Source organism: Fusarium sambucinum, chromosome II (genome assembly GCF_050947815.1).
Source record: "Fusarium sambucinum isolate potato_lamoka chromosome II, whole genome shotgun sequence".
NCBI lineage: Eukaryota > Fungi > Ascomycota > Sordariomycetes > Hypocreales > Nectriaceae > Fusarium > Fusarium sambucinum.
In genome coordinates, this window is record NC_139293.1 from 5,029,394 (window position 1) to 5,048,032 (window position 18,639).

General features: G+C 43.3%; 5 protein-coding genes across 5 annotated transcripts; 1 reads left to right on the plus strand and 4 right to left on the minus strand.

The window, feature by feature from the left end:
• Window positions 1-1,708: 1,708 nt before the first annotated feature.
• Window positions 1,709-3,365, minus strand: FSST1_008605 (major facilitator superfamily domain-containing protein; the record flags this gene model as incomplete). Its single annotated transcript, XM_083225500.1, has 3 exons — window positions 1,709-2,061; window positions 2,109-3,129; window positions 3,183-3,365. 3 exons carry the CDS (start codon window positions 3,363-3,365, stop codon window positions 1,709-1,711), a joined length of 1,557 nt encoding a protein of 518 aa, XP_083084566.1.
• A 2,469-nt stretch (window positions 3,366-5,834) lies between these two features.
• Window positions 5,835-8,200, minus strand: FSST1_008606 (M28 family metallopeptidase; the record flags this gene model as incomplete). Its single annotated transcript, XM_083225502.1, has 5 exons — window positions 5,835-6,472; window positions 6,531-6,927; window positions 6,978-7,390; window positions 7,442-7,647; window positions 7,701-8,200. The coding sequence occupies 5 exons, from the start codon at window positions 8,198-8,200 to the stop codon at window positions 5,835-5,837; spliced, it is 2,154 nt and encodes a 717-aa protein (XP_083084567.1).
• Window positions 8,201-10,375: 2,175 nt separating this feature from the next.
• On the plus strand, window positions 10,376-11,991 carry FSST1_008607 (uncharacterized protein; the record flags this gene model as incomplete). Its single annotated transcript, XM_083225503.1, has 4 exons — window positions 10,376-10,686; window positions 10,750-10,860; window positions 10,920-11,088; window positions 11,167-11,991. 4 exons carry the CDS (start codon window positions 10,376-10,378, stop codon window positions 11,989-11,991), a joined length of 1,416 nt encoding a protein of 471 aa, XP_083084568.1.
• A 186-nt stretch (window positions 11,992-12,177) lies between these two features.
• On the minus strand, window positions 12,178-12,733 carry FSST1_008608 (SRPBCC family protein; the record flags this gene model as incomplete). Its single annotated transcript, XM_083225504.1, has 2 exons — window positions 12,178-12,246; window positions 12,308-12,733. The coding sequence occupies 2 exons, from the start codon at window positions 12,731-12,733 to the stop codon at window positions 12,178-12,180; spliced, it is 495 nt and encodes a 164-aa protein (XP_083084569.1).
• A 248-nt stretch (window positions 12,734-12,981) lies between these two features.
• On the minus strand, window positions 12,982-15,154 carry FSST1_008609 (sodium:solute symporter family protein; the record flags this gene model as incomplete). The annotated part of the gene is made up of 4 exons (XM_083225505.1): window positions 12,982-13,828; window positions 13,877-14,473; window positions 14,524-14,807; window positions 14,858-15,154. 4 exons carry the CDS (start codon window positions 15,152-15,154, stop codon window positions 12,982-12,984), a joined length of 2,025 nt encoding a protein of 674 aa, XP_083084570.1.
• Window positions 15,155-18,639: the final 3,485 nt, after the last annotated feature.

Below are 18,639 nucleotides of genomic sequence, written 5' to 3' on the forward strand. Positions count from 1 at the left end.
TGGTTTCTTAAATATATGAATTGGTGGTTTGTATGGAGGAGTAGCCAAGATATTAATCGTACGAGAATTCGTTTAACTGAAAAGACCTTCATAGGTTGAAGACCCGTTGCAATTACGCCCATTTTCCAAGGTTATATTAATAGCGTTACATAACGTTACTCAGTGACCTGTTCCGAAACCCTCACAAACTTACAGTGACGTAGATTCAGGCGGTACCTTACCATAAAGTTAACAATACACTGTATTAGTGACAAAAAGCCGATTAACGATGCCGCTACTAAGTTGTTTACGACTAAGATACCAAATGTATCACGAAGAGAGAGCAATATTTACATGCGAAAGAAGGAGTTTTAAGAAGATGATATTGATCATCACATAAAAAGCACGTAAAGACTTGTTTCTAAGCTTGCAAGCTTACCCAGGTGAAAACTCCAAGTCATCAAACAGGAGTGGGCATAGGCTTCCTGATCTTGACGCACTGTCCATCAACACACTCACGATGCCAGTTCCTAGGACAAACATAAAGCTTCCGATACGCAAATACCACTCCAAATCAGTCAGCATGGCTCACCGCTACTTTATAATTATATAGCAGGAGAATAATTTGATGGGGTAACGAGTGGTAGGTACTTACACTTTTTTCCACCATTGCGAGGGAAAGATGGTAGGCACTTCATCTATTGTGTCGAATGGTCAGCAGCAGCTTGCAAAAGATAAATAAAGTGACAGCATACGATGTGGCTTCCATTACACTCGCACATGTTTGCGTCACCTGGCTCGCATTTCTGCCATGTGTTGGCGCATGCAGAAATGGCTTCAGACGAAAGAGCCGCGACGGCAACAAGTGCAGAAAATTTCATGGTTGACGAGATATCCGTGGCCTCTAAGAAACTCGTGATATTGATGGCAAGAGACGTTCATTTGTGTCTTGGGCTCGTGTTGAATCTGTCAAGTATTTGAACTGTATTTGGAACGGGACAAGGCGAGGTTTTATACCCCGGACCCTACTCCAGCGACAGGAGGTACCCTTTCACCTGTCAAAGGGTACTGTCAATACAAAACACCATGTCTTACGGTTAAAGCCGTGTTGGTTGAAGGGAGCGTCCACAGAACTTGAAACCTGAAACACAATGTTTCGAGTCAAATGTCACGACTGTATCACCGAGTCGACACTGGGTGTTAGATATATCCTTGAAGGGGCCTTTGGGTACTCGACGAAAATCTCATCTCGTTTTACTCTAGTTGGATTAACATAAATCGTAATCAACTACCTTGAATGGTACATTTAACACCAAAGAAACGCTTGCAGTTCAAGGGTAAGGAGAGTGTAGATGATTTGCAGTGGACCTCGACTGATTTGTCTGACGTTTCTTGTAAGACACCTACTGCCATCTTCAGCTGATACGAACCCTCATTGTTTCAGTCACCAGTGGTGCTGCAAACTATATTACTCAAGTTCATGCGGCGGTATATTTTGAAAGACGGTAACCTTCAGGACTGCATGCTGATACGATCTTCAGACTTGATATGGAACGAGGAAATGGTAGAATAATCGTATAAACTAACGCATTATAAAGCATGTTTATACTTGAGTATGACGGAAAAGATGTTCTAGAATGACAGACAAATAATCTCAGCTGGAAGGATATAATAATAAATGCAATAAACGTAAACGCCTAAAATAAAATGCAACGACAACTCCTGACTTTTACAGTGTGTACCTAAAGTCTGGACGCACATCACCGCTGATCCATCTCTGCTCCTCTGTCATAGCAGCATACTTGGCATCCAAAGACCCTCTAGCACGACGTCGGTTCTCCAGACGTAGTGCGAAGTGCATGAATACGGAACCGCCGAGAAGGAAGATGACCTGGTAGGCGAGTACCATGCCGTGGCCAGTGAAGTAGCGAGGCTTCTGGGTTTCACGGTAAATGTTGGATGAGACAACACCATTCATGTTACCCCAGCCAACGACCATTCCCAGAACAATAGCACGCTTGAGTGAGCCTTCAATGTTATTGTTGACCCAGGACACTGTATTGGAGACAGTTGGATAGATACCTATCATGATTAGCAGTAGTTCTTGAAAATGTATTTGAGAAACTTACCCATCGCACCGAGGAAGACGGCACCATACTGAACATGGGGATCCGCCGAAGCCAAAAGCATGGTGAAGCCGATAATTCCCACAGCGACAGTAGCAATGTTACAGTAACCTCTCCACTTAGTACGATCTCCCACAAAGCCAACGACAACAGTGGCTGCAGCAGCACAAGCGTATGGCGGAACGGAAAGCAGTTGTGCCTTGGTGCCCACGTGGCCCATGCCACGCAGAATGGTGGGCAAGAAGAGAGAGAAAGCATACAAGGGCATCAAGCAACCCATGTAGATGATCATGTACCCGTAAGTCTTCCAATCCTTGAGCGCAGCCCAAATGTGGCGCTTGTCAAAGTCCTCGGCGGTTCTTCCCTGACGATCCATGATGAGGCGGCGCTGAACACGAACGCGCTCCTCCGGAGTAAGGAAGCGAGCAGTATCGGGCCAATCAAAGACCATCCACCAACAAAAGGCGCCCACAGCAACGGTTGCGAGACCTTCAAGAATGAAGATCCAGGCCCAACCAGGTCGACCGCCAATACCGTCCATCTTGGCAATGGCAGCAGCGAGGAGACCACCAAATGAACCTGCTAGAGCAGCTGCAGAGAAGAAGATGGCGGCTCGGGCACCGATCTCGGAAGACTTGTACCAGCATCCGAGATAGTAGTTCACTCCGGGATACAGGCCGGCCTCAGCAATACCGAGGAAGAAGCGTGCTGCAAGAAGGCCTCTGTAATTATGACAGACTCCCATTAATGTCATCACGGCTCCCCAGGCGATGATGATTCCGGTGAAGAAGATGCGTGGTGTCAACATCTTGAGAAGACCATTTGTGATGGGCTCAAAGAAGGCGTAACTGACAAAGAAGACGGTGAGAGCCACATTGTAATCACCAGGTCCCATGCCCAAATCGTCTTCCATGCCTGCGAGACGCGCATTGCCAATGTTGGTTCGGTCCAAGAAGGAAAGCAGGTAGAGTAGAGACAGCCATGGGATAAGCCAGATGTCAACTTTCCACATTAACTTCTTATCCTGCAAAGATGTCAGTCTCACGCATATCAGTGTTGACGTAGTGGCTGCCTTACAATTTCGCGACGTTCCTCTTCGCTCTTCCCTTCATCAGGGTCAGGCAGTGTTGCTAGAAGCGCATTGCGCTCAGCATCGAGAGCAGCAGTAGGCGAGACCTTCTCGGAAGAAACATTCTCAATATCAACAGCTGTAGGTTTTTCTCGCTCATTCGGCGGCGTAACGCTGCTATCGGTCGTCATCGTACGGCGAAGGGCTATAAGCTTATCTTGTACTGATGCTGTGCGTCTAAGAGGGGTTGCGTTGAAACTAGGTACACACGTGTTATGCAAGCTCAAAATACAATGACTCCGCGGAGAGATTACGACAGGGAGGTCAAGATTCGTGAGGGGAAGGGGAAATAAGAGAAAAAGGCTGTCCTTTTTGTTTCCCAGTTGAACACCTTCGGGGTGATTGATGGCCTTTTGGCGCCCTGTACGTCAACGCCCGCAAGCCCCCAAACAACCATCCACCAACAGGACAATGCGGGGGATGGAAACGGGATGGCCATGAGAAAGGCTTCAAAGGGAGACGAGGAGATCTGCGATGCGCGGCCTAGGCGTTTCCGGGAAGGTCAAAACAACATCGTGGGGAGGCAGAGACAAGCTTTCTTGCCCAGCACTTGGCGTTAATTGGACAACAGGGGGTTTTACGAGTGCCGATCACTTGTTGTCTCGGAAAACAGGGAATATGAAATGTGAAATGTCAATGCTCCGAGTCAACATCGAGCCCCGAGTGCAACCCATTGATAGGTCATGTATCAGCCTGAATAGCTGCTGTGACCCCAAATCTGACATGAATGAAGCCGATCCGCATGCCCCAAAGGATCCGGCGTAGTGGGAATCCGTTGTGCGACTCACGGCTTGTCCAGTACTTTTGTTTATTGTTGTTGATCACGAAAACGGGAATTAAACCATCTAGTCAAAGGGTTTACCAAAGCCAGGAGATTGGAATAGCTGTCTAAAATGATTAAGAGGAGAATGTCCAGTACTCTGAACCTTGTCATCCCCCTCTGGTTATCTTTGCGTTACAGCATTAACTAAAGCACTAGCAAATAAATGCGTCAGCACCTCTTCCCCGCAAACAAGACAAGCATCATCGATAGATTTGGCCTGTCATCGGACTTTGAGATGTGCACTTTAGCTAGTGCTGATCTTGTCGGCTCGTAGTATCGGGAGTCACTACTTAAAAGAGAAGCGTAATTGACCATGTGATTACCTCCAGACTTTATCTTGGCTGACAAAATGTAACGCTCATCCTTTACTTGTCGCGGTTGGCGCAGGGGCATAAGCTCTGAACGGGGTAAGCTAGTAAGCTAAGCTTGGTGGCTAAGCTTAACTCGCAGAGAGGAGGTTGGGGTAGAATGGCTGCATGCCAATCGGGGGTTCCTCGCCGGTAACTGCGTGCTGAGCCCGGCCTATCCGACTGATCTTTTGTATGTATTCACATAATTCATTGCAGATGCCACAATAAAGGGCAAGACCGAAACCGAACCTCTACTCTGTCAACTTTGAACTTCAGTGTTGGACAACAACCCAACTTCTCAACATCGACAGTCTGGCGTTGTTCCCCTTGCACTTGAAAACGCAAGCGCCATCGACGTAGTGACTACTGAGTTTGAGCTGACCAAGAGTCGTGCATCACACACGTGGCAAAATGGCGATTGGGAGGGTTGCTAGCCGTCTCAAATAACGTCCTCTAATCAACTACCACACGATAGCGGAGCTACTGATGCATGCCACATCCTTTTGAGATTCCACAGTATTGCAGTGAATAACTGAACCTTCTGAATGGTGGAAATCTGGAAGCGGACCGACACCCGCTGGACCGGTTTAGTAATGTTGCCCGTGGCAGGCATTCAATGCTACCACTCTACCACACCATCGGACTTTCTGCACAACCTGGCCGATGTTGTGTCGGTTCACGCAATACAACATTTCAGTTCCGACGCATCCGATCAGTGAATGAGGTTCTAGATATCTGTGCGCCCAACGTTTCAGTCAGACCTTTGTTGTATTTAATTATGAAGGCTTTTGAGTTGTTTGTGATTGACCTCTCTCGCTCTGGCGAAATTTCTTCTTACAGAGAAAGCCTTGTACCTTGATTCTTATTATTTCCTGTTGTTAAATATCCAAAGGAGCATACTATGATTACTGACTGAGCGTTGAATTGGACATCATCATTCTAGAAGTCTCGGCGCCAAGATGGCCAAGAGCCATGGCACGACAAGTTTCGGCAGTTGAGTAACCAATATTAATTTACCGGACACCTTGAGAGACCCGATGATACACGGAGCAGCGTATATCAGATCTGCAGAGTGTACGGCGACTCAGATATGTCATCCACACGAGAACATTTGATCTGTATCGAAAGAGTCGATTTGTCATGAATGTAACATATTTTCGAATTAAATTCACTTTGTAATCTCGCATTCTCTATTGAATGAGAACTGCCATTTCGCCACAACCACTTTAAATCCTTCTGCGCTGTGCCCTATCAACTCCTCGCAAATATAAGACCCCAATCCGACACCAGCCCAATCATCTCCATAGAATATTAAAGTAAAACTATCATTACCATTTTCATGAGTTCGTAATGCATATAAAAGATTGTCATGAAGAAAAGACGGAGAGCAGAGCAGTGCTCCATCACTCCCGCTATAGTCCAAGACTCTATGTCTTGAGGATGTTTGCTGCAGCAACAATACCGCGGGCAGTCTTTCCAACCCACTCCTGCGCAAGAGTAAAGTTGCCGCTGTCGGCATACAGAACTCCCTCAGTGATACCGGGGAAGGTGACGGCGGCATAACCAGTGTCAAGACCTGGAGCATTGACGACGTGCTTGTAGAAGTCACGGTTTGGAAGGCCATCTTGTGAGATGAATCCACGCTGGAAGTCACGGTACTTGTGGTTGACGACCTTCTTGAGGTCCTCGTCGTCAGTCTCTCTGGCCCGCTCTTCCAAAGCCTTGGCTTCATCAGCAGCCTTCTTGAAGGTCTCAATAGCCTCGTCGAGCTCTTCGAGGTCAAGATCCGCGTCTTTGCCTTCGGTGAACTCTACAAGGTCTTCGTAATAGGCGCGAAGCTCTTTGGCGTAGTTCTGGGTGTCAAAGGGCAGGATCTCATCGGTGGCCAGGTGGTATGCAAGAAGAGAAAGGTACTGTCCTTGTGAAACGTGAAGATGGAAGCCGGGATCACCAAGAGTTGACATCCAGTTGTACGAGTCGTAGTTGGAGTGGTAGTGCCAGATGGGGTCTGTGGGACCTCCACCACTTCCAGTATCGAGAGAGCTGATACCACGATGGAAAAAAGCTAATTCGATTAATGTCGGTTCTTCATTACTTTCATACTTAACTGGACTATATCTTACCTGTGTAATCACTACCGGACCCAAGCACGTCGATATCACCCTCGCTAGCATCATGCCAAGCGTCGTAGAGGGATTTGTTAAAGCCACCAAAGTTGGGGTGGATGATCTTCTTCATAGTTTCGGTGGCGAAGGTGTTGAGCTCGGGCGAGGCACCAAGGTTTGGGCGGGGACCACTGACGGCCACGTCGATGTTGAGATAAGTGACTGCTGTGTCGGTGAGCCAGTTGACATGCTCTTCAACCCACTCGGTAGATCCAATGATGCCCCATTCTTCAGCATCCCAAGAAGCGAGGACAATGTTGCGTTTGGGCTTCCATCCAGAGTCTGTGAGCTTCTTGAAAGCGCGAGCAAGCTCGATGAGGATGGCAGAGCCAGAGTTAGGATCTCCGTTGCCGCCCTAGAGTAATTAGTAGTGGTCTCTCATTCCATAGTTAAGAGTTAACTTACAACCATCCAAGTATCACGATGGTTACCGATGATGATTGTCTCATCCGCATTGGTTCCATTGATAACACCGATGACATTGTGTACAGGCTCGATCGAGTCACGAGTCTCAGTGCTCAGCGAAAGTTTGACTCCAGGAGCTGGTCCAGAACTATATTCAGCATCAAGACCGCCTACCCATGAAGTGCGGTTAACATCTTCTGCTGAAACACCGTGACCATTGAGAGCCTTCAGCAGAGGCTCGGCGGCCGAGTATGAGATTGGGATAGCTGGGATCTTGGCAATGACTTCAGAAATATCCGCACGAGGAGAGTCTTTCTTTGAAGGGTAACCGGGGGTGGTGGGATCACCAGTTCGAGTGGAAAGGAAGAGTGTTGAGCCCTTCTGTACAGCACTAGGGTTTCTGGCAGGGCCATCTAAAGATTGAGTCAGCATAGGTATGGTAAAGATTGAGAAGGTCGCCGTACCTGGGTAAGCCTCAACGCCCTTAGCCACAGTCATATTTCCATCATCACCAGGGTCGATAAAGATGACAGCACCAATAGCGCCATGATCCTGGGCGTTCTTCACCTTGAGACCACGAAAGAGACCGCCGTATTTGATCAGTGCGATTTTCCCTTCGATCTCAACACCAAGCTCAACTAGTCTGTCAAAGTCGTCGATTGATCCTCGTCTAATCCATAGAGTCAGCAAAAGCCACGGATGTGCACTATTTACTAGACGTACCCAGCATAAACATATTCGGCAGAAGCATTGCCGCCTGGGGCATAAGCCAAAAAGGTTTGTTGAGATATCTCAGTGCGGTTGGTCACGTCGTCCTCGGGGAGGACATCCTCCTTGATGTTGATCTCACTTGTGGAGCCATTGGCGCTGGTGACGTGCAAGGACGAACTCACGGGATATCGAAGGAAGACATGGTACTCAGCAAGATGCGACTCGAATCCATTCTCACTCCATTGATCCGCAGTCCATTGAGCAGCCTCTTTGCCTTCGCCAGCGAGCTTGTTCTGGTGACCGTAGTAGTCAGACCACTCGTCAATGGAGGAGTTATCGAAGGCATTAACCAGAATAGTTTCCTGGTCTGTCAAGACTGGGGGCCAAGCGGTCTCGCTGCGCCTGGTAAGTGGTTGGCGATGAGTATGCCTTTTACTAAGAATTAGGTCGCGCTGACAAGCAAATGCACCGGCAGAAAAAGCCGCAATGGCAGAAAGCTGTCGAAAATGCATATTGGAATGAGAACCAATGTTAATTGCAATTTTCGATAACAATCGAAGCTTCTTCTCGGGGGGCAGGTGGACAGCACTGGGTATAAATGCATCTCGTCCTACAAAAGGACCAGGGGCCCCAACATGCGGTGTCATGTCAACATGCTGGATGGTACCATCGCGTACAAACGTCGACTAGGTTCTTGGTATTTCCTAATAAACAGGCTCGCATCGCATACCAAGAAAGACATGATTTGTGCAAATCGTTATCACGATCTACTTTTCTGGGTGAACTTCCTTTCCTAGCCAGTCAGCTTACGATGGTGAGCTTGGGACAGCTTGTTTTACATGTCGTCATATCTCGCCGAGACTGCCTATTGTAACCATGTTGGGAAGCTCCCCAAAGCTGGCCAATGTTTAAGCTGTCTTGGCCACTTGGCTATACTGCGGGGTTCAAAAAAGAGCAATCAATGCCATATTCACCTGCCCGATAGGGTTTGGTTGACAGAGGTACTTGCGTAACCGTTTGCTGGTAACGGGGAGGATAAGCTTGCTGGTTTAACTTGTCATGGATTATCTTCAAGCTTAAACATGCTTCCGCTTGTTTCCCGGCTTACAGGGATCGTGAAAAACAGGGTACTAACAGTAGAGATCGCTTCGTTGCGTCTTTTTTTCTGGAACCCCATTTTGCCTGCTTTTCAGTAACATCAAGATAATCTACAATAAACAATGCCATGGAATCCCATCGAGTAGTAGGCTCTATAAGAGATGTGTGAAATAAGGTACAGGCTAGTGGACTAGCTTCCTGTTAGATCTCTGTCCAGGCAAAGACGACAAACCGCACATGATAGCTAGACGAGTTCGCAATTGATGAAAATAAGATACCATATTCCGGGAGTCAGGATATCCATACGTTTTACAACCCTGGCTCCGATTTGAATAGGGAATACAAGTGACAGTGTGGGTCTTGAATGCTGCTTACAAACATTGAGTGTTATCATTTGATCCTAGCCTAAGGGTATCAGAATAATTGACGGCTGGGAATATAAAAGACGAAATTAGTGGGTCACTTTATGCTACTTAGGCTATAGGTCTTAGACTATTTATTTTTATACCCTAAGACTTAGGAGGCCATTGTTTCTGCTACCCAGTAGCCTAGCACTCAGTACAGAGATAACCATTTGAGTCGGTTGCTGAGTTGCACAGTTCTTAAAAGAAACAACTCTAAAACTGTACAACAATATGCTCGACAAATCAGGCTGTTTGGTGTAACGACATACGGAGCCATCATTTTCCACATGATCAATTCATGGAGGTTGGGACCAGCATAGAGTACAGAGAGGGGAAAATAACCACATCAATTGTCATAGTAAACATTGCATTGCATACATCGACTTTAAACAAAGATGTCAACGGATATTGTCCTGCAAATGTCAATTTTGACGATGATCTGATCTTGTACTCGGCGCTAACTGAAACAGACAGGAGTTTGCACCTGATCGACTTTGAGAAGTATTCATTTCCAAAAGGGACAAGTCAAGGCTGTCAAAGGCCAAAATTCGACCTTAGTAGGGTTGTGAAAAAGGCTAAAAGAAAAATGCTACTATTTTTAGATCACGAGGCAGAATCGAGGGATGGAAAGTCTTCCTACTGGCTTAAGATGATGAGTTGGTTGTAGATTTCCTCAAATGTGTTGGTACTGAACCAACAAAACTTCCAAACACACCTATTCAAATAATGGTTTTTATCATTTGGAAGAAAACCGATTCACTCAATAAAACATGGTTTTGGATGATTGGAATTTGTGTGGCATGCACAATCTTCACACAAGGAATGGCATCTAATTATGGCTGATGTTCCCCGAGACTCTCAAGGTTATTACCAAAAGGCGGCCTGTTTGGAGGCCTGTCGATCGATGAACTGGCCTTGATTACAACTGTTTGACTCTGCATAGGAACCCGCATGCAAGGCGAACGAAGCCAAAGCAAATGGTGTCGCCATGCTAAAGTCTGCTGAAGGGAATTGAGTTGGTTTCTCAATCTACTATTTATTTCAGCTTTCCCTTCCTTTCTCGGTGGACCTCTTTATGTCTTCGTATCGACATACAAACACACAATATCACCATTTGCCCTTGTTAATTCTCTACTCTGGTATTGACTCTTTTGGCGATAGATGTTATATTCTCTCTACAGCACCATGAGAAGAAGTCAAGTAAAACATATCCCGTCGATCGTGGCTCTCCGGTCAAAACTCGGTGTTGGGATACCCGGCAATAAGGAAAGCAGGGCGTTCCGCAGAGTAGTGAAGGAGTTTCATCAAGACTACAAGGCTACGGATGGTACTCCAGGGACTGAATTTGTAGACTGGCGGAATTCTTCTCATCGAGACGCTCTCCGACGAATGACAGATGAGTTCTTGGAGGCGCGCGGCTGGGGACAACTATTTTGGCCAGACGCTGCAGGCCCAGGGTCTGTGAAAAAACTAAAATGGTCAGAAGATCGTACTGAGTAAGTTTTATCTTATTCTTATCGTCTAATGTTGCAATATCCCCTCTGCTAACTCCTGGTCAGGATCAAGAAACACGTGTGTCGATTATTCTTTCGTCATAACCAACAAATCCGATGGAAGGGACAAAGCTCTGACACGACGAAAAGAATGTTGTCTCGAACAGTCAACCAAGGGTAACACTTCCAATTGACGTATAGTAAGTAGCTATTTACTAACCTGTAGGTTGATTCAGGTCGTCCAGAACTACCAGGACAATGACGTCTCAGATCCAAGATGTTCCGATGAGAGATGAGATGGAATCTCGACGCCAAGATAGCCATGATACCCAAGTGTCTGCCGATATCTTTGCTACCCCAAATCCATATAACGTTCCCTCAAGCCCTATACTTCCCAGCGATCAGGTATGTTGCTCCCATAATAGTTGCGATTCTGGATACGGAGCATAGCGACTATCAAGTACACATAACTAACATGAGCAGCTTTCAACAACTAGCGACCGTGTCGACGCAACCTCCGATGCGCTTCAACGAGATGCCGACTCTGTATCAGGCTTTGCAGACGAAGGTCAAAATTCAATTTCTGAACCACTAGCCCCTGTTGCCCGGATGAGTGAGCATACCGTCGAACACAGTGTCCTTTTTGGCACATCACATCGTGGAGAGGAGGGTGAATCACCTCGCTCGGGATCTCCAGTATTCAGCGATCAAGGAGAAACAGAATCCCGTCTAAGCCCAGACCTCGGAATTCCTCGACCTCGCAAGACCTTCTCGTCACGTAATATTGAACAATTTCAGCAGAACTCAAGACCAAGGTCGACTTCTACAGAGACGGCTCGCATGTCTACTGAAGATAGGTACCTCTCAGGAGAGGCTGAGGAGCCCATCATAGCCATGCCGCCACCTCCTCCGCCACGCCCATCAGCTCAGGCTAGGAATACCCAGCGAAGAGTGAATATAAAGTACGAAGTAGAAAGATCCCCTGGGAACTTACGAAGATGGGATCATCGCGGGTCCTTCACCTATATGTCCATGGAAGAATTCCAGGATATTCATGACTTTCACGACATTGACTCGGTCCAGTTCATATTGAAACGTCGCGGCATGAGCTGGGATGACGTAGTGTCCAGAGGCAACGAAGATGGCTTCAAGGACATGAAAACTAGACTCAAGGAACGAATCAAAGAAGACCTTGCAGAAATTGGGTTTAGTGAGGATGTTGTTCTTTATAGCATCGTCATTATCCCTATTCGGAGGACATCTGAAACTCACGACGACTTCATTCGGTCGCAGACTATTGCATTATGATAAAGATATCTTGATTTGAGGCTGCTACGGGCATTTTCTTTATACTGTTAGAATATCGCATTCTTTCTAATCACATAGTCATGTTCCGTCTTTTACAAGTCCGCTCTTTTCCAATAGCTTCCTCCTAGCTTTAAAATCTCAGATCATTCCCATACTATGACAGTTCAAGTTGACGCCCCAAAGAGTTCAAATCTCGCCGTCCCTCACTAATTGCCGAATGGTATCAATGGAACCATGAACGGCTGTCTTGGCCATCTTTTTAATATCTGTCAGCTCTTGGTTTGAAGATAGATGTTCTTTCACGCGTGGAACTTACCTTGGAGTATTTCTTCCTCTGTTCATTAACCTTCTCACTCTCCGCTTTAAGCTCAGGATGTCGCCACTCAAAAGCATATGTCATGAGCAATTTGCCACCCTCATCAACACTAACAATGTTGAAGATTTTGCTCCCGTCTGGCTGACGGAAATCGACGCGACTTGGAGCGAATTCATAGACTATTTCCTTCACAACCGCATCGGCGTCGCCACGTGCATCCTTGTCAAAGGTAACCTGGCGTGTGACTTTTGTTCCCGTTTCGGTCTCTTCTTCGTTGATAACTTCGCAGCTAAGAATGGGTGCGACGAATTCATGTGCTTTGCGGACTTTGCGCTGAAGGCCTTTCCACACCTGGGCTTCCGTGAGGACAGGGGTGACATCTGGAAGGTTAATTGGGGCGCTGTATGCTATGTTGATGACAACCATTTTGACTTGTTGTTTTCTCCTTGATAAAAAGATAATCAGGTTTTACTCGGATCGAGACAATCTTCTTGATGCATTGCTAGGAATGTAGCGCGGATGTTTTATGCTATGTCCGAGACTACGTCATTACAAATCACAACTCCACTTGTTTGTCTTCTGATCATAAACTAAGGATTCTTGCCTGTGCTAGTAAATAGACTATCCGCTAAGATCATACAAGTGTCTTGGATAAATAACAACTCTCGTGGTATCTACTGCTTATCAAATTCCTCAATCTTCTCCTCTTTCACAGATTGTCCCTGAATCTCTTCAGTGTCGTGTTTTCCTCCCATTCCAAAAATGCCCTTTGTGACGCGAACAAGACTCTTTCTACCTTCCCAGAGAGGGAACAAACCGACGGCAATCGAACTGCAGAACAGCCAGATAATACCAACAGTAACCCATCCAGTGAAGAAGGGCTTGGAAAAAACATAGGATGTTCCATACATGGGCATTGGCCAAAGAATCAGGAATACCACTGTCATGCAGACAGTCATTGTCTTGGCAATCTTTGAAGCCCTGTTCAACTTGGCCATGTCTTGCTCGGGCGCCACAGCAAAGCTGGTGACTACAGCCGTCTCCGAATCTCCATTGGAGTCGCTGACATCATCTGCTTGCTTGATAGCTGCCATAGAGGCCCAGTCGTAACTATCGGAGCCAAAACTGAAAGTCAAGACAGGAACGAAGATCAAAGGACTCAAGAGCGCAACGACATTTCCTGCGAGCATGGGGTTATTGGAGCCCAGGTTATCAATACTGAGAACACCATCAAACTCCTTGGAGCATGTAACAGTCCAAGCGATGAGAGCGCAGATAAGACCAAGAACGGGAGAGACAGCGGCGGCCATCCAGTTCTGGCGCTTCCACAGAAGAGTCAGAGTAGCTGGGATAACGGCAGCCGAGATCATGACGCCCATCCACAAGTACAACCAGCCCATCGAGATGCCTGCATAATGAAGGCCAACACTGAAACTGGCCATAATAATACCGTACATAACGACAGTCGTGTGCGAGATGGCGATGAGTCGCTTGCCAGAGGCCTGAGGGTTGATATAGGTTCTGGCGAAACGTTAGTTAAAGATATGATCTCGAAGTAGTAAAACTCACTGGTAAACATCGTAGGTAAAGATGGAAGAGACAGCAATGAGCTGAGCTGATGTAGCGGAGGTGACAGCCATGAAGATCATGATCAATGTGCAAATAGCACCAGATTTGCCCAACAGACCAACAGCCGCGTAGGGCAGAACAAGACCGGCCGATACATCTGCGGGGTCCATACGGTTAGGGTAGGTAGGGAAAGATGGACTTGTCTCAAGAGCTAGTGCGCTAAGACCCATAGTAGTCGCACAGAGCCAGGGAATGGCAAACCAGGACAGGCCGCCGATGATGTATCCAGGGAGTGCAGCAACTGGATGGGCGGCGATGGCTTTGTTGTAGTATCCGTTGTCTAAAAAAACTGTGCCGAAGTTACCAATGATGTTTATGACGAAGAAGATGATGCCCTCGTGGGATCTCATGGTGAGGTAAGATCCTTCAGCGTTGCCTTCAACAGGGTGAGCCGCTGCGGCCTTGGTAAGAGCATCGTAGACTTCACTGGGCGATCCCAACTCAGTGCCAGTTACATAAGCAGTAAGAGCGAATATTAAAATGATAATAAGGATTATCAAAGTGTGCACGTAATCAGTCAGGAAAGTGGCCTTGATTCTGTGTGTGTTAGGAATGTCCATAACCGGAATATGTGAAGCCGAACTTACCCTCCGAACATGGTGTACAAAACAACACCAAGAGGCAGCAAAAAACAAGCAGCAGCAGTGTGCATGCCAGTGAGAGATGTGACCACAGCAGAGCCACCGGTCAAAAGCATAGCAGTGACGAGAATGTTGGTGAAGAGGCCGAAGCAAATGTACACGCAGTGGGTAATACGTCCATAGCGAGCTCGGATAACCTCAAGGAAAGTATGCGCGTTTGGCGCTCTTCTCTTCAACTCGATGGCAATTGTCGCAAAAAGAATGATTTGGACTGTTGCGCCAGAAGCATACTAATTTTCTTGTTAATCGATAGCCCACGATGACTTTGAGTGTAACCTACCCAGAACGGGCCCGAGACACCATAGCGGTAAGCAACGCCAGATGATTGAAGCAGAGTAGCAGCCCATGTCCAGCTTGAAACAACAGCTGAAGCGACAAGACCAGACTTGACAGTTCGTCCGGCCGTGTTGAACATTTCCGACGTCTGCTTCTCAGAGTTGTACTTCTTCAATACATATGTAGTGAAGATCATGCCGAGGGCGAATAAGAACCCCAAGCCCACGACAATACCATAGCCATAAGCTTGACTCAGAGGAGGCTCTACTTTGCCAGAGGAAGGACCGCCACCGCCAGCCATTGTGATGTATTTGCAAAGTGGTATAAGGCTGAGTCAATTTTATGAGTCTATCACGACGACCTTGAGTGATTATTCTCCTTTTCATCCAGATCATCTCATTCATATATATAACTAGGTACTGTATCACGGTTCATCTCTGCATCATTTCTGCAACCTTGTGATAGTCAATTCTTCCTGTGCCGGCGGGCGTAGATAAGCATCTCTCGGACTCTGTCCTGCGATAACACTTCCCCATGGGGGCTTCAGTAAGATAAGAAAGTCCCGATCATGAACATGATTGGTTAAGAGCTGCAGCTAACCCCATGCGCCCTTATCAGTTGGGACTCTGAAGTAAAGGGAAACGAACTGCGTTTGACTGGCCGGCGGCCAAGAGTACACATGTCGACCGAACTGTATCGAGATAAGAGTCAAATTCACATTTTGTGTTTCATTATTCATTAATTGACACATCACCAATACTGTTTGGTACCGCGGAGGTGCGCACCCTCAGTTCTAACTAAGCTCTACATGAGATCGATCCCGACCACACCAGATTCAGCCTCCTTCCGATGTGTATCTCTTTACTTATAACAAAAGACACACGATAAGGCATTTGGAAAGTGCTCGCATGTGATGGAATATTTGAAAGTACTTGATTTGTTTCCGTGCGAGTCACTTGAATGTACCCCACGAAGTACTTGTTGCATGGGTTATGGTTGTCGATGTAGCGTCATTAACGGTGATAATCAACATCAATTGAGGTTGGGCCAGATATAGATAAGTAATTATTAATTTAATGATGACAATTGCGTTTCTTTTTGCATTTTAAATTGTCCAAGTCCCCAAACAGAACGAGTAAATAGCACGTACCTTGAGGTCTTTTCTAAAAACCTTCCCCGCTTTCCGCCAAACAAATCACCCTTGTGCCACTGGTATGTGGAAGCTGAACCAGTATTCCCGACCACATTCATTTAAGCATGCAGGACTAATCTTGCCAATTGGAAATATCCGGTAATGGCGCTTTTAACCTGAAAAAAGTGAGATGTCTTGGTGATTGGGAGGATGAGGGATGAGGGACAGAAGGATACCATGTCAGGACGCGTCGTTTAACACCCGCCATTTTACTTAAAGTTAGTGGGTTGGACAGGTATCACAGTCAATAAGCCCTGAACCAAGCTATAACAAGGACAGATATTAACAGATTGAGAAAATAATAAAAATACAAGTAGTATCTTATAGTAGGTAAGATATAAAAAATAACTTGAATCTGCAATTGAGATAATATTTCTTCAATTATAATCATGTGAATTCATCGTGATATATAAGATTGGACTGACAGAGTAAGAACTTTAACTCTGGAAGATACTGTATTAACTCGTGAAATTCGGTAGCGCGTTTTATAAGACCTAACTAAATAAGGAAAGTAGATCTATATAGCTTTTCCCTGCTAATATTAAAACGTTATATTAAAAATACTTAGTATTAAAGATAGATTAATTAAAGCCTATTATTTATATACTTTTTAAAGTTATTTATAATTATAATATATATTAAAATAACTAGTAAAGTAAGCTTTATTTATTAATATAGCCTTAAGGTAAATAAGCCTCTTAAATTTAAATATTATAAATATATACTAAAGCTAATCTAATAATAGGTCTATAAAATCTATAAGCTAATTATATAGAAAGAAAAGTTATATCTCTAGGTATATTACTTTATAGTTATAATATTCTTATATTACTATTAAATCTTTAACCCTTTTAACTATAGGATAAAGTATTCTAATAGATATAAGTAATTTATATAGAAGAAAGCTATAGCTTACTTTTAAATTAAATAATAGATAATAAGTAATTAGTAGTAATAGGACCTTTAATTAATTATATAGAAAAAATAGCCTTATTTTCTAATATAGCCTTAACTAAAGAAATAGCTATTTAATAACTTTATTACCTTTAGACTTTAAGGTTATACTATTATAACTATATAATTCTAGAAATAGGCAAGAGATATATTCCTAGAATTAATATCTTCTAAAGAATAAGGGAAGCTATTTATATTTTCTAATAGCTAATAGGCTAGCTTTAAGAGGTAATATAATATTATAAAGAGAAAGGTAATAAAATAGGCTATTTAATAACCTAAGGCTTATTATAAGATTTATAGGTTTTTTATAAGATTTATTTAATAAGTATAATATAACCTATAGTTATTACTATTAAAATATTTAATATCTATAAAAATAGATATTAATAGTATCTTAAATATATTAAAAAAATGCTTTAAAGATTAATATATTTATAATATTAATAAGACTTTCTTACTTTATATAAATAATACTAGAAGTATATAGGCTTTACTTAGTAAGAAATTTATCTTAGTAAAGACTACTTAAAGTAAGTAAAAAAAGAGGCAATTAATAGCAATTTTATATATCTTTAATAATAGCTTAATACCCCTTAATCTTATAGTTATATTTAAGGGGGCTTTAAGAGATTAATTAAGGATTCTTAATAATAAGAAGAATTAGTATATAAAGGGGGTTATAGTAATATTTAATAAGTATATATATAATAATAAGGACTTATTCTATAAATAGATAAAGAATAATTTTATATTTATTAAATCTGCCTATAATAATTTCCTTTTAGTTATAGATATTACTGCTTTTTACCTTATTAAAGGTATAATAAAAGAGCTTAAAAAATAGCTAATTACCTTAGCTTTAATCTTAGCTAGCTATATAATACTTTTATAGCCTCTTAATATTATAATAAATAAGCTATTTAAGCAGTATTATTATAAGGAATTAGAAATTTATAAGGCTAAGGAAGAAAGGTAAAAAAAGATAGAATAGTTAATTAATAATAAAAGGATTATAACTATATATATTATTAAGAAAGCTTAAGACTAGGTTAAGGAATATAAGGAAATAATCTATAGTATATTTCTTTATACTAGTATTACTATAAGTCTCTTAAATTATTAAGATTATAAGATTTCTATTAAAGGCATTAATAATATTAATATAATAGGTTAAGAGATTGCCAGGGATATTATATTAAAGTTAAAAAAGCTTATTGCCTATATTTATAACATTAAAGAGCTTATTATTAATTTAAAAGAAGATTTTAATAAAAATCTATATAGCTTTATATTTAAATAGATAAAAGTCCCTTAGTTAAAGGAAATATATATTAGATTAAAGCTATTAATATTAGGAAAGAAGGATATTATTATTAATTGATTAATTAACTATTTTAAGACTAATAGTAGAATAAAAGACTATATTATAGTTATTAGTAGTAATAATAATAATATATTTAATATAGATAATATATATAGTTATTCTTAACTATAATCTTTATTATTAACCTAGAAAAATACTTTCTTTTTTTATTACTTATAATATTAATTAACCTAGGTATTAAATTTCTTTTACCTTTTTCCCTTATATTTAGGCTAATAAAAATAGTATTTTCTCTGCTTTAATATATTATTAA